This window comes from Camponotus vicinus, unplaced genomic scaffold, assembly GCF_025532165.1.
Source record: "Camponotus vicinus isolate PSW18456_S1 unplaced genomic scaffold, iyCamVici1.0 SCAF_12, whole genome shotgun sequence".
Taxonomy (NCBI): Eukaryota; Metazoa; Arthropoda; class Insecta; order Hymenoptera; family Formicidae; genus Camponotus; species Camponotus vicinus.
Window position 1 is genome coordinate 826926 of NW_028141948.1, and position 16920 is coordinate 843845.

At 37.0% G+C, this 16920-nt stretch overlaps 1 protein-coding gene across 2 annotated transcripts in view; it reads right to left on the minus strand.

Annotated features, from left to right (window-relative positions):
* Dally (division abnormally delayed protein) overlaps positions 1 to 16920 on the minus strand; it is a 48163-nt gene that overhangs the window by 23352 nt on the left and 7891 nt on the right. For both annotated transcript variants that reach the window (XM_083085289.1, XM_083085290.1), the window contains exons 3-4: positions 15557 to 16133; positions 14885 to 15086 (exon numbers count right to left, since the gene is read on the minus strand). In XM_083085289.1, coding sequence (XP_082941415.1) covers positions 14885 to 15086; positions 15557 to 16133 — 779 coding nt within the window. The remainder of the gene's footprint in view (positions 1 to 14884; positions 15087 to 15556; positions 16134 to 16920) is intronic.

Sequence of the window (16920 nt, forward strand, 5' to 3'; positions counted from 1 at the left end):
GGACGTTCGAAAATTTGTCTTGGAATACTGCCTTTTTCCCGGATATTTTCTAAAGCGTAGAGACACTTTACGACAGCTGATGATGATATTTCTGCGGCATCGTTTTAGGATTTCGCAAGACTTGCCGGAAAAATAGTAACGCGCGTCTTTTTATAATGTAATGTCTGTCTGAGCTGTCCAGAGCCCGAAATGTGGCTTGCCAAAAGCGCAACTTTTCTCGTCTTCTTCTCCGCACGCCAACCTCGCATACGTATATATGTGTCTGTACGTGTACGTGTGCACGAACCTGAGATAATCTAAGGTGCATTCACAACGATCACGTACAGGGAGTAGCGATATTTCGAGCAGCTTAAGTTGCAGATTGTTATTTGTAAGTCACATATGAAACATTGCGATCACGTACAAAATTGTCAAATCATATTCTTCAAAACACATATTTCTCAAAAAAGCGTAATTTCATCGAAAAAGGACTAAAGATTCACATGTGGAGAGCTCCAAAAGTTAAAACGCTTTAAAGCTCTTTTGTCGAAAAGTTCAATTGCAAAGATAAAAGCGCTTTCTCTCGAAACGACAGTTCTCTACTATTTCTCCATCGAAATAAAAAATTGTTAGATTACCAAAAAGAGTTTGCCCATTTTTGGACAAACATTTATGAAATTAGTGAAATAATTTTTGTAGAATAAAAATATGTTTTAATTTTTTATTTCTTTTTTTATAGATTTTGTTTAAAATATATAAAGCTTTTCTTCTTTGCAATTTTATTTTATTTAATGAGATACATCGCAATCTTTTATAAACAAATAATTCTTTGTGAAAAAACACATTTATACATTTTATGAGGAATTGACACATGATAAGTAATGTTTTGTAATCATAGCATTTCACTCATAATTTTAACTTAAATGCATTTTATGACACATAAATGGGTTGTGAGAATTTCTTTGAAAATGTAATGTAAAATATTTCTTATCATCTCTTATTATCAATTTCATAAATCTTACTGAGCACATTCCTCTTTAATGTGTTTTAATTTTTTATCGCTTCTTCCATTATTTTTCCATTATTATCATCGATATCATAAATCAATATAACAAACATTAATAATTTCTTCTTAACGGATTTAAATCTCTTTATTATACTCTTATCATCATTATTATCAATTTGATATCAATCAACATACACGTAATTCATTGCTCGTCAGCTTTACTCGATAGTTTCTAAATTTTTAATTTTTCTCTTAAAGACATAATAACGTTTTAAATAGAAAATTTCGTCAAGTTCCCGCTAAAAATTTTTTATCATGGCAAGTTATCGAGGCTTAGTTTTTTAATTTTTACTAAGCTAGAAGGTTTGATCCTCCTCCCCATCTTTAGCGAATCCTCTTATCATCCTATCAGCCATCGCGCGTCGCACACGTTTATACAATAATCATTAAAGTTATCGTTGACATCGCGGTTCCCGCGCTGCCTTTCTGTCCTAATTACTTTTTAACGCGGCCCATAAAAGGAGCCGGGCACCGATGGTACGACGGTTGGGCTCTTCGAGGCGGCATAATCGTAAAACCGGCCGGTCCAGCGTAATTAAGACGGCACGCGTGGGCGTTCAAACGTCGCTCGCCCTCTCGTCTCGTCTCCTCGATATCTCATTTTTTTCTTTTTCTCTCTCTCTCTCTTTCCGGAGAGAGAGAAAGAGAGAGAAGCACGACTCTTCCTTCCCTCTTCTCCTCCTACTCTTTACGAAACTACTCGAACGAAGCAGACGAAATACTGAGGCGAAATGAACTTCATATCCACTGAGAAGACTTTAATCAACCGTATCAATTGTACGATACAGCGTCTCGTTAGAATTTTGTAAATTGTAATTTCGTATATTGTGTCCTACAAACAAGACATAAGTCATCAAAAATAATAATACAGTGCATATGTGAATTACATTCGTCTGTTGCATTGATTGATAGTATAAAGCCTTTTTAATGACTTCTTAAAAAATGAATATCTCTCAATGACATATCAATTTTGTACAAAAGAGGCTGCAGTTGGGAATTTTAAAATGTACAGTACAGATAATGCTTGTGTATTTGAAGAATATCAGCGCTATAGATGATTTAAATGGCTAACTTAATGATTTAATGGCTTCTCTTTTATTTCTTTACTCTTATTAAGAAGGAAGGAAAAGATAAGGATATTATGTTCTTCCTAGTAAAAAGTTTGCAAATAAATTGCGCATCAATTACATAAGCAAGTATAAAAAATATGGATATTCAGTGATCAAATATATAAATGAATATATAAATAAAATTTAAATTGCAGAAAAGTAAATTATGAACAACAAAACAAACTCATTAATTAATATATAAAAAAGATATATATCTCTGCATATTTTTTAAAACGATACGTTAACTTTATAAAAATTGCTTTTTCGCAGGAGATATTTCCTTTCGATCGCAACTAGTATTCTCTATTCTTGTCTCGTCATGTAGTTGATATTTCATAATCAAGTGCTTTTTTTAAATAAATTCTTTATTTACATTCTACTCTTTTATCTTATGTTGATGATGTGATCTCTCTACTTTTTAAAATTTGATCCGTTAATTTTCAAAATAGCCGTCACACCAACTTTGAAAATAGTATTTTGAGAGAAACATTTAAAATTTGACGGACCTACATATTTCAAGGCCCGTTATCCCAAAGTCTTATAACTCCATCAATTTTGCATATTTCTCAATAAATAATTTAAAAGACATGTTTTTCAGATGTCGTACATTCAAAAAATATAAAAAATTGTGAATAACAATTTAATATTAATTTCAGAAGTATTTCAAACATTTCAAGAATTTTACGTATTTCAGAATAAAATTCTTTATTAATTCTGTCTTTTTTTTTATTAATAATATGATTTCTCTCGCTATTTCTTCAATTCTTTAAATTTATTCGATTCTCATAGCAGATTCCGATAGCATATATTCGCAGTTTCTAAAACGCACATGTTCCATCCGACTTTGCAGGAGAGATCTCTGAAAATCTATAATTGCAGAAGAGAACCCTTCTATGCTTCGCGAGATATGACCGAGGAACAAGGATTACATCGTCTCTGAAAACCGCATCGAAAGAGAGAGAAAGAGATCTTCCAAATTGCAACCGGACGAGATGACACTATCAGCTGTGAATGAATCGCCGTGGAATCTTATCAAGAGAACTTTGACGCGCGCGCGTCTCCCTCCCACACTCACCTACACGCAAAGACTCTGTTCCCCCGACTTTACCCTTGACCCGTTCTACGACAAGTGGCGACAATGAGTTCCGCTTCTCACTCGTGGGACAAACGAGGCAGATTAGAAGATTAGGATGTTATCGCTTAACGCTGGTCGCGCTCGCTCGCACGCATCGAATAATATCTCGAGAAAGGCGCCTGTGCAAGGAATAATAACTCATAATCTTCCAGAGAGCTAATCGGGAGCTAAAAATTTATAACGCGTTTAGAAAAGATCAGAGGATCATACTCCAAATTATGTGCTTTAGCTGCGAATTTGCTACCGAATTTGGGAATCGAATCAACTTAAGTCTACTTTAAAGAGTCAGAAAAATCGATTTTTCTTTACATTTTCTAAAAATAAGATGTCCGAAGAATGAATGTTTCAAACTTTATTGAAAAATTCGCAAAATTGACAGAGTTATAAAACCTTGAATAGGATAACGCGTGAGTCTTGAAATAAGTCTGCATAATTAACGTGTTTTTCTCAAAATACTGTTCAAAGTTGATGTGACGGATACCTTGAAAACTAATGGACTGAATAATTTCAATTTTTTAAAATGAAAGAAAACACCTAAATAGAACTTAAAAAGCAGAGGAATCATGATGAATGCATAGAATAAATAAAGAATATATTCCCAAAGCGTCTGGCTGTGAAATTAATTTTAAATTGTCATTCAAAATTAAATTTTTCACTCAACAACGTGAGATAAAAGTGGAGCACGGTTTCAAAAGGAAATACATCTCCGGACGATGATACATCGATCTTTTACCGCGCATTCGATGACAAGGGTGGTAATTGAGGGTATCGATACCCCGTCTCGTCGATATCCATGTCAGCGATAAACTATATCGATAACCGAGCCACCGAGGCAACGGATGCGGATGAGAGAAGAGTGCTCGAACATGCCCGTGAAACCGAGCACGAGGAGATCTCGTTCGTCGGATAAGAGACGAGAAGCCTCCTTTCGCAAAGATAGCAACCGAATAATTGATATGCAACATGCGCGTGCGATTCAAATATAGAAATGCAACAACCATTTCACTGGATTATCGTTCGAGAGAAAAATATTTGGGATGACAATTCGTGATACATTCATCGAGATAAGAGAAACAGGCAAGTTACAATTTTTTATTCGAATATTAAATGTCAGCTGAGCTCTAAAAAGACAAACTCTATTATAATTTATTTATTCAATTACTCTCTCGCATAATTTAATCACATGCAGTACGCAAAAATATTTTCTTCAGACAAAAAAAATATATATATTTTGTTAGCTTTAAAATTGATAAAGTAAAAAAAATATAGTAAAAAAAATATATTTTTTTTTACTTTATCAATTTTAATGCTAAAAGATTATAATTATTATAATTAGATTATAATTCTCTTAGTCAATATTTTAGCATTAAAATTGATAAAGTAAAAAAAATATATATATCAATTTTAATGCTAAAATATTGACTTGAGAGAATTATAATCTTACTATTTCCCTTGAGAAAGAGAGAAATATCAGATCGATCAAGGAAATTGTCATTCACAAATTGAGATCGAGGATTTCTCGTGATATCGTACTTGACTGAGATCGAAATTGAGATTTCCTGGATTGACGACAAACGACATGAGTAATAATACTCCTTCAGTGGAGGGAACGCGGGATCGCGCCTCAACCGCTGATGAATAATAACGCATCCTGTTCCACCTACTACAGAGAGACAATACCGATTCCAAGGATCCTCGACTCGCACACACATACACACACACGTGCTGTACGTCGTACACACATTTATCTCTCTTGTGTATGCGCGAAGAATATAAAGTGCTATACCTATTTCGTGCCTTCCAGAATGCACGGCGACGACGTCTACATCGAGTGGACTCGCATCAGACATCTCCTACACTCGATGTCCCGGAGTGATATACGAATGATATGCGGCCATTATGTCGAATCATCGTTTTTTGTTCAAGTTATTAATCCATGATGTCTATTCAAATTTTATAAAAAAATTCTCTGAAAGAATTTTCTGATAATTCTTTTAAATATTTTTGTTTAAAATTCCAGATAAATATTTTAACGCTCTTCTAATGCAGTATTTTATAAAATAAGCTCCTATTGTATTAATTATCTGTTTTTTAATGTTTTTCATAGAAAGGAAAAACACAGAGCCATTTGAGTTTCAAGTGCTAGATTTGTAAATGTATGTAGATTTGTACATGTTTTTCATACGAAGGAAAAACACTGAGCCATTTGAGTTTCAAGTGCTAGACTTGTAAATGAAAAGATTGAATATTTTTTCTAAGATAAACAATTTCATTTACATAACAAATTTACTTTTCTTATTATTAAAAATTATTATAAAAATATGCATTGCATATTCAATATTTTGTTCAGATATTAAATATGTAAATAGAAATAGATATGTATCTGTAATATTTAAAATATTTTAAACATATTATTCACAATTTGATTTATCAACGGATTATCTCAAGTTTCAGTAAAACCCCATAAGAATTCTCCCTGATTTTTCCAGGTACAAAATCTCTGAACAAGTTTTCCATGTTTTTCTAGGGAGTAGATACCTTGTAATCTCTCGCGATTTCTTCAGAAACAATTTGCAAAATAATATTTCGTTATTAAATACCGTTCTCTTTCCCTAGTTTATTTTACTATTGTCGGCGCGTTGCATGATAATAAAAATAAATAAATAAAAATACAAACGCAATATCCATGATGCGAAGCTTAAAATAATTTTGGCGTATGACGTACAATTTATCGGATCTATCACTATCGCGTTGGTTGATATAATTATCCGACGAAAAAAATTCTTTGGGCACGAACACGCGACAAATTCCACGAGCAGTTGGTCGAGACGAGCAGGGGACGACGACGAAGACGACGACGACAGGGTGATCGCTTGGCGGCTCAAAGTTCAACCAATTTAGCTGCGGTGACGTCAGAAGCGCGCGTTCACCGTTCAGTTCGAGCTCGATTAAAGAAAGAATCGTAACCGCCGTCGTCTGCGGCGGAGATCGCAGATAACGCCGGGATATTCAGCCTCGCGAACCTGGGGATGGGTGGCTAAGCGAAGAAATCGGGCGGTTACTCGCGTTCAGCGATTCCCATGGCATCGATTAGCATTCAATAATCTCTCTTTCTTTCTCTCTCAAAAGGACTTCTAAAATCTATAATTTAATAGATTAAAAATTAAATATATATAATTTAATATTATATATAATTGTTATTTTATATAATTTAATAGATTAAAAATTAAATATAAATAATAGATTAAAAATTTGAAACATTAATCCTGCAACCTGTCTAATAAATCTATCGCTAATAATAAAAAAAAAATACTAATAAGAAGGAATTACAGTAATAACAGTAATTAATCCTGTAATCCTACACTTCTCTAATTACATAAGACTATGAATTATAAAAAGAGAGGAGGCTCGTCGTTCCTCTCTCTCTAGGCGCGACCGATTCGAGTGACTCCCGAGGCAGGTCTTCCTCGAATAAGACGCACGAGCGAGCTCGAGTCGGTCCCGCAAAATGACTACGATCGATAGTATTCGAGAGAGTTCGATCCTCGGACACTCGGGCCGGTCGGTCCGAGTCAAAGCGGCCCGCAAACGGCGAAGGATGCGTGGAATGCAATGGGCGCGCCGGGAAGGTGGTGCGCGCCCCTCGCCGCCTGCACCGCTCACCGCCCCTCGTCCTCATCGTCTTTCTCTCCCTCGAGACCGAACCCTAGAGACTCCTTCTTCCGTTTTCTTCTAACGAATTTCGCCTCGTCCTTCTCTCCTTCCCTTTCGCCTTCTTTTTCTCTCCTTCCTCTCCGTTTTAAGAGCTTGGTATTTATACGTTTATTGATCTTCGAATAAATCGCAATATTAATTTTTCGCCGTTTTTTAACACTTCTTTCGGACTTTATAAAATTAATATAAAAAAAAGAGATGAATAATCTTTGCGACTTTTTTTTTTCCATCCGATGTAAGGTTCCACTTTTCTTTCCATAAGGTTTTAGAGAAAACATTTCTTTCGCGAATATGCGTACGAGTCACGCATAATAGATAAGCTACATAGGACGCTACAGCGTAACGCGGAGATAAAGAGGACGGTAAGAGAAAGAAGCGGCAGAAGAAGAAGAGATGGAAGGGAGGAAGCAGGAGTAGTCGCGACTTGGGTCCAGGACATCGGTCCAGGACGGAAAAATTGTCGTCGATGCGTTGGCGCTCGCTCGCTCAACCGACCGGTACACACATAGCAACAGCGAGCCCTCGCTCTGCATTCCTCTCGCCCTTTCTCGATCGGTGGTCTTCCTTCTTCGGCTATTCCATATTCCGTCTCGCTCCCTCCAGATTCATCCGAGCCGACGAGATGCAACGATCGAGTGAGGAAGAAAGGAGAAGAGAGAGGGATGCGGATTGAAAGAGGAAGGGGAGAACGCAACGAGCAAGCGAAGAAACGCATGGAAGGGACATACTGAGGAGAGAAGAGAAAAAGAGAGAGAGAAAAGCGGAAAGAGGTAGAGAGAGAGACGCGGAGAAGCACACACAAGGCTTCCTCAGGTACGACAGGTCCGCTCGAATTCCCTTTTAAGACCGCTGTTTCCACTTTTCTTATTCCAATGATCTTTTAGAGATGAATCCTTGTGCCATTATCAATTTTGATGGCTTCTCTCGATAGCTTCATCTCTTATGTACGATTACTATCAAATTCAGTAACATTTTTATCATAGGATTCTCGAGGAAGGCTTATTTTTTTCCCTTATAATTTTGTGTTTCATTAAAAATATGTAAAATAAATTTATTTTACGGAATTTTTTATAAAATGAATATATATATTTTTTAAAGTTTCATTTCTTTCTCTTATAATTTTGTGTTTCATTAAAAATATGTAAAAAATAAATTTACTTTACAGAATTTTTTATAAAATGAATATGTATATGTTTTAAAGTTTCATTTCTTTCTCTTATAATTTTGTGTTTCATTAAAAATATGTAAAAAATAAATTTACTTTATAGAATTTTTTATAAAATAAATGTGTATATTTTTTAAAGTTTCTTTATATTTTAACTGTCAAGTTATTTGTATGAGAAATAAAAAATTATTTTATATAAAATTCTTGGGTAATAAAAATACCAGAGAAGCGTTACTTTGGTAACATAAACCGTGGCGTTATGAAATCCCCCTTTCTTATGTTTCACATTTGCCGAACTATTTTCAGCGGAAACGTCTGTCGTGAAATTTCGCAAAGTTCGACGACAAAATACGCCGAAGAAGGAAACGTGCATCATAGAAAACAGATAGCCATGTTGCGAAAACGGAAAAATAAAGCGTTTCTTGTAAATTTTCCAGACTCGATGATTGCGAAATCACTTCGAGGAACCGTAGTCAAAGGAGATACTATCTAATACCGCCCGCGGAAATAAAATCGTGACATCAGCCTGGAACGAGCTATCGACTTCTCGGAACATATTCCGATCACAATGGCACCTTAACTATAAATCTTCAACGAAACGATTCATATTCATGCGCATATCTCGGATCTCGGATCTCGCTATCGGGGATTTTCTGCTCGCGGAAAATCGATATTACGTTTATCTCGATTTTAACCAAGATCTAAAGATAGATCTAAAGAGGTGCGCGCTACATTTGAATGTTCGCGGAAACGGAGGATGGACGCTATAGTGTCGAAATCTAAAGCTGGAGTACCGCGGGCACGTGTTTCGCTTATGCTCGTCATAAGTTTAACTCGCGGATTGACAGGCAACGAGCTTTAAAGAGCCACATGGGCTCCACCACGTTGTGGCTCATACCTCGTGTAAGCTCGCAAAAATATATAAGCGAGTAACCTGCAGATTTTGAAGAATCTTCTGCGTAAGCACTCGATCAAAGATTCAAACGGTAATCTTCCAATGGTATGATTCGTTGAGTCATACCCATTGATTCTCGACCTACTTCTCCTTCTCTCGCAAAGATCATTATTATTATTATTGTTATTATTATTACAGGGTGTCTATTTAAATCTTAAAAAATTGCCTGATATTCTTTTATTTTCATTCTAAATTCCAGAGAATATTTTAAAGATTGCAACTTTTTAAAATGAAATTTTTTATCGTTTTCTTTATATTTATACAAAGAAAAAATACAGAATTATTTGAGTTTCAAACGTAGATTTTCAAATGTACTGGAAAAAATTGAAGATAAATATTTTTTACTTGCATAACATTTTTATATCTTAACGCTAAAATTACAGTAAAAAATATTGCATATTCAATATTTTGTAAAAACATTGAATATTTATCAAAGAGAGAATTTTTTTTTAAAATTCTCTGAGTTTCAATACAATTTCATGAAAATTCCCTGAATTTCAAAAGAAACCTCTGAGACTTTCAGATTTTTCAGAAAATAGACACCCTGTATTATTATTATTATTTATTTATTTTCAATGAAATCTTAATAAAAAAAAATCCCGCATTAAATATCGAGATTTGCGAGAAAGCAATTGAAAAATTCTTAAGGTTAAGGGTATTTCACTTTCGCTAGAGCTTCTCTAGCAGGCAACTTCTGCTAGAGTTGGCTCTAGTTCGCCAAAGTTGACGGGGACGATCGAGGGACGAGAAAACGGAGAAGGGGGGAGGACCAAGGGAAGGAAGTTACACGTTCGTCGTGCGTATTCGCGGCCGGTGGAGCACGCAATTATCCGAAGTAGGCACCGAAAATACTGATGGAGGAATGGGTCATTGATTCCTTGCCCGGCAGAGTGCCAATGCCTCTTCTCTACTTCCTCCATCATCATCATCATTATCATCATCATCATCATCATCATCATCGTCATCATCTCCTCCTTCTTCTTCCTTCTCCCCTGCCTCTCGCGATTCTACAGTATGCACGCGTTGTTTCTCGTTGGATGATTATATCGACCGCGTAGGAGGCTGGGTCCAAGCCAGAGAAACTGTGGCTCGGTTCGTCATATATCTGTCTTCAGGGAGAGAGAAGAGATTGAGAGGGAGGGAGAGACTATCAGGACCAGAAAGGACGAAAAATACTGTGATTTCCGCGCCAATATAGACGTTTATCGTCAAAGATGCACATAAATATGGATACATGTGTCATCGGTATCGAATCGTCTGGGCGGGATTGCCAAGAACATGTCTCTCGTCCCCGACATCGGATTACCGACACATATGAACACATGTGAAATGTATCACGGGATCGATCCGACTTTCTTGTCTGATGATTTAATAATACGATATATAATGTATCTCTTTTATAAAAGAGAATTTTTTAATGGATCTTTAAATTATTTTTCTCTTAACTGTAATTTATCAAATTTTTATTAATATTATTTTTCTCTCTCTTCCTTTATTATATTAATTATTTTGTATTATATTAATGTAAATTATGTAAATATATTTAAAAGCGTAGATATTCGTCTTCTAAATAAAAAAAATTACTCTTTAACAGTCTGATCATATCAATTATATATCGTATTGATTATTCAAGCAAATAACCGATAAATGAAGGAGAAGAGAGAAATAATATAGAAATGAAGGAGAGAGAGAAATAATATAGAAATAATAAAATAAGAGCGAGATGAAATAAAATTGAAACTTATTAAATTATTGCCTCGAAAGCAATTATTCCGAGATTGACATTTAGCTTATTAAATTTCCATTAAAGCGGAATTAGCGACATGCAATATCGTGAATATTCAAATTGATCTAACATATTCCCAAGATCGAATTAAGCGATTGAATCCGATAAGATGTAAATACGTTTGCCTAAATTACATGGTAATCTGTTCATCACGGATCTGGGTCAAACATGGATAACTATGTGCGAGTTAAATCTAAATTCGAGCGATTTACAACGCCATGAAAAAAACGTATCATCGTATCATTAAATATAAACATAAATGAATCGAAATATTAGAAAGATACAAAATTATTAACAAAATAAATAATTAAAAGTAAGTATAACAATTATTAACAATAAATTATTGCACGTATTTCCCATATCTTTCTTTAAATGTTAAAAAGAATTCGATTTAAGAACCTGAAATATCTGCACAAGTCTACGCTTAATCCTCGGATTAAGCGTTTCCGGAAATAAAAAAATTCCAGTGGGACTGATCGCGATCTAAAACGAATGTCTTTGCGTCGCGAAATGTGGGTGTGGGAAAAAGAGGATGCAACAAGACGAATATAACGACGAAAGATTAATTCCGCTTGAGAAGGAGGCCATGAAAGAAGGAAGAAAACGAGACGACAATGCCTCCTTTTTCGTGTTCGTCCAATTATGGAAGCGCTCGAGCGAGGTTCTAAGGATCTTAGGCGCCACCGGGGATAAAGGATGTTTCTTTGCCAAGACTTGCGAAGGATCCGCGAAACGACGATCCTACGTAAGAACGGACACTCACTCGTCTTCGTCACTCAAGACAAACAGATCGCGCGTAGAGGATTTTAGGAGGAATTCCCTCCCTCGAGCAATTCTGTCAAATAGCGCGATGCTCGAGAGTAATTTGCATCTACTATTTCAACGAGTCACTTGAGAAAAGAGATAATGCTTCAAAAGTTGTATTATTCTAGAAAGGAACAAAGAAATCTCGGATGGCACATAAAATCATATAAATTAATAAAATTATTTGAAATCTTATTAGTGTCCTTTTTCTCATATTAATAAGTAAAATAGAGACTTTTCTACTCTATCTATATTTACATAAATAAGAAACGTCACATATAATAAAAAAATCCGATTTTAAAATAAAGTTCTTCTCAAATAGTTTCATTAAAGTCCCAAGAGAGAGAGATGATTTGACTAGAATCGAAATTTCGTCAGAATTCTGCTCAGCTGACTTCAATGTCAGATTTATGCAAAAACTTCAACATTCTTCTCCGCGCATAATTCAACAACCGTCGTCAACAACAGTCGCGACAAATAGTAAAATATTCCACGCTCGAGAAAAGATCGCTGGCGTTAAGAGAGATTCGCCAATAACGAGAGCTCTTACTTTTTTTCTTTTTTCATCCGACCACGAGATCCTCCGTGTTCGAGAAATTCTTGTTCTATTCATTACAATTTACATGATTTACAGGAAAAAATAACAAGATCCCTTGTAGATTCAACAGAGAGATTACCAGGTCTGTGTCAGGTTCATCTCGCTAATCCCTTTTACTTTGGCCTCTCCCCCGCCTCTCGTCTCACAACAGAATTCCCATGCTAATCCGGAACTAAGGAAGAGGGGCGGGAGGAAGGGGGGCGGTACAGGGGTATAACGCGACTTTTGTCGAACTGCTCTCCCGATAGAGACCAGAAAAAAAAGAAGAGGAGAGAGAGTACCCGTCGGTCGGGACGGAATAAGTTAAACGTTCTCGTGTATATATACGGGCGCGCGGGGCGCCGCGGGATGAATAATAATGAGGGACATTCACGGGGATGCGGGGGAACACCTCGTCGGGCGCCTTTTCGTAAAAAGGCCGTTAAGGTGCTACCTTAACGATCCCCGGGGCCCCCACGGCCGCCGCGGTGAAAAAGGGAGATCGAGGGCCTGCACGTGGAATGCAGACACGTAATGCTCGCAGAATGCGCCCGGGCCGCCGACCGCCGGGAATTATTAGTGCGAGCGAGAGAGAAGGAGAGAGGACCCTCTGAATGCAGCGGGTCGAACAGGTCTATACGTGCGGTATCGGGTGTAGGTAGAAACACACACACACACGTACACGTACGCACTCATACACACGTGGGTACCAACAGGTACGAACGGGGGACCTGCCGCCGGTCTCTCACGGGGGCCCGCCGCTCTCGCTCCCCCTCCCCCTCTGGTCCTACTTCGGTTCGTAAAGGTAGACCTTTGTTCGCGATTCGACGAGTCCGAAATCGATGCGCGATAAGACTCTCGCGATTAGAGGCGAATATAATCAAATATATCTTCTCCTGTCCGAGAAATGAGAGTCGCGCGATTGGCTATGTCAAGTTAAAACAAGGTGTATTGTATCATCGACATTCCTCGAGATTATTCATCTTTATATAAATTCGCAAGTAAAACTCTTAAATCTCTCGGGTTAAAATCTAGATTAAATGTATCGCAGCGATTTCTACAAAAATACGAAGGATGACAGAAATCAGCTGTTTAGTAAGTCTTGGGTTAAAATCCAAGTTAAATATTTCGGAGCGCTTCCCACAAAAATGAACCTACGAAGAATGACAGAAATCAGCTGTTTAGTAAGTCTTGGATTAAAATCCAAGTTAAATATTTCGGAGCGCTTCCTACAAAAATGAACCTACTAAGAATGACAGAAATCAGCTGTTTTAAGAAATTGATGGATTGGATTATCGATCGTATTTTTTCTTGAGAGAATCTAAAATAAGTACAAAAACATAAACGCGTTTCATATCTAAGGCATAAGGAGTTGCAAGAATCGCGGGGTTAGTCGAGGCGAAATGGGGCGACCGAGGACAATTGGTAACCGCGAATCGATTTCGGTGGGAACGGGAAGGAAGAACCGCAGAGAAGAGACGACAAGCGGGAATCTGGCTTCTAAGCGAAGGATCGATTCTGTCGTCGCGGCGAGGCACGGCGTGACCGCCCGTGTGAGAAACTTTTAATTGCGTTCCGTGCGCGCGCGCGCGAGCGGCCCATTTCGTCGGGACTCGGGGTCGAGAACCGGAACGAAGGGACGAGAAATCGTGGTGTAGGTAGGTAGGTGGAGGAGATGAGGAGGAAGGAGGGAGGAGAATGACGCGGAGGGCGAGGGAGGGCGACGAGGGAAACGATGGCGCGAGGGCATAACTTATGCGTGTTCACCGAACGAAGAATTGTCTCGAGGATGATAATATGGGGAATAAGGTGGCGCGTTGTATGGAAGACGAATGGAAGTCGGGGAAAAGAGGAGCGAGCAGTGAAACGGTATAATAGTTCGTGGAGTGCACCCGATATTGTGAGAGAGAAAATTCCAGTGGTTTTTCACATAAACTGTTTTTATCTCTCAATTATAATTTATTAAGCTTTTATTCGTGTTATTTTTGCTCCTCTCTCCTTTTCTTTATTATTTAATTCTATTTTAAATTAAATTAGCGTACGATGTGTGCGATATATGTAAATATTTAATATATTTAAAATCATGGTATTTGTCTTCTTAATAAAAAAATTACTCTTTAGATATCCGAATTAATTATATTGTATTGATTATTCAAGCAAACTGTGTCATATCGATATTATCGAAAAACAATGTAAAATGTTCGTGTAAAAATGTTGAAATATTTTAAACATTCCAGAATGTATGTATGCTTCTAGAAGAATTCTTATTTTCCGAAACATTGTGAATATATTAAGGTCGAAAAAGTAAAGTTCTCAGTTTTATTACGTTTTAATTTTTATCGAGAGGGAATCTTTAAAAACTCGTACCAAGATGGGACAAGTGCATCAATCTTTTCGGAAATTATATTGAAAAGTAATCATTATCTTCACAAACACCAACACAATAAGTCCAATTTGCGCACAAGTTGTAAATAAAAATCGAAATAAAACGGAGAATTTTACTTTTGCACCTGTCATCAAAATTCCCAGACGCCAACGGCCGAGCAGATCGAGCTAGCCTGTTGAATATGAATGTGAAATACTCTCGCACTTACCTTCTCCTCGAGCGACGGGCCTCTCTCCATCGCGTACATAATGGCCCCCGAAATGCGGGTGTCCAAATCTCTGACGGCATTCTTGATGTTCAGTTCCAGAGGATTGTTATCGTTGTCCACCGCTGCGACGAGCCTCCCGACCGTTTCCACGTAGCCGGACCATGCGAGATCCAGTTCGTACGCCGGCTGTGTCAGGCAGCCTCTGCAACATTTACATATTTACATTTTTTTTCTATTATTTTATGCTATTATCACATGATAATCATGCATGATTATTTCACAAATCTATCAGAAATCGCTTTTTCTCTTTCTCTCTTTATCTAATAATTATATATTAATCTCTCTATATATAACAAATAATATATAATGACAAATAATTATCAAATAATCTCAATTGGAAAAATATATAACTTCGATCCGCGAGATATTAATTATTATAACATAATTATATAATAATTATCACAATTCAAATAATCATAATAATTATCAATTCAACAATTCAATAGGAAAATTAATTATAACAGGAGAAAGGTACAAAAGCGTCGTTATTCGATTGATTTACCGCGTTCTCCATTATAGAGACAAGGATTTGTCACACCCACTTCGATATCCATGAAAAAAGGGATATTCGGAAATTTTTGAAACCTTTCTCATAAATCAACCATGACTCACCTTATTACGTTCATGCAGAAACCGTTGCAGGACCGCACGTCCTTTCCGATTCCCTTGCACTTTGGACAATAGGTCATCCTGAGCAGGGCGTTATAACAGGCCTCTTGTTGAGGACTGTTGCTACTATCGGCGGGGAATAATACGCTGTCGGTCTTGTCGAGAAAAGTCTTACCGAGACTTAGAGCCTGCATCAGCACTCTGGTAGCTTCTAGGCTCTTGCTGATCTTCTTATAAGTATCTTGCGGCATGTCGCCAAACGGCTGTATGTCGTCCATCGTTTCATACAGGCAGGACTTGAACTTTTCGGTGAAATCCTGGCGATCCTGTTGACTGAGGATGATACGATAGGCGATGGGGAAGAGATGCGTGAAGAACTCGCGGAAGCGCTCCTGCAACGTCTCCCGCGTCAACGGTTGCTGGAGATCGTCCGGGGTGTTGGAGGGCGACACATAGTCCACCAGCGTCTGGTAGAGCGCCAGGATCAAGGGCCTGCTCACCATCGTCAGCGAGCTGTACACCTTGTTGAACGTGCTCAGCGTCTGGTTCTCCGACTTTCGCAGCAGGACAATCACCGTGTCTGCAAACACGCGCTCCCTTTAATATTTGATGCGACTCTCGAGAAGAGATCTGCATTCTCTATTTCGATATCGCGCGACCCGTGTAACCTCGAGAAAACTTTTACAACTTTTCCCAGAATCGACTTGTTCCGTAACGTGTATATTCAAGAGAGATAAAAGGAATTTTTTCTAAATATACGCCTAATTCTTCGAAAAGGGAGAGTGAAAATATATCTTTAACGAGTTCAAGATAGTAAGATGATATTTATTGTTGTGATACATTTTTTACGATATGATAATTTTATCTTAGAGCGATTAAACATGTTATCAAAGAAAATTGCTAAAATTCTTTTCGAATAGATATTATTCCTTTGTTAATAAATAAATAGTAAATATTAGGAAATATTATTTCTTGATAAAATAAAATAAGTCAACAAATATTTTCTCTACATAAATAATATATATAAAGATTTGCCTTTTTGTTGAAAAATAAGTCTTATATTTGTTTTTAAAAATATTACAGAGAAATTTCCACATAAAAATTATACTAAAAAATATGAAAAAATTAAAATATAAAAAAATACTTAGAGACTTGAAAGAATTGAATAGAGATTGAGTTATCCGGAGACTCTATTCGACTTTGTACGTAATTCATCAGCGGTTTATTCTTGCGTTTCCCATCTCTTTTTTTATACCAGTTTCTTTTCATAATCTAACTCGATCAAATGATTCCTCATGCAAATGCGCCCACTTGAGATTTCGCGAGTGTGACAAAAAGAGCGTGCTCAAGAGAACGAGCGCGGTTGC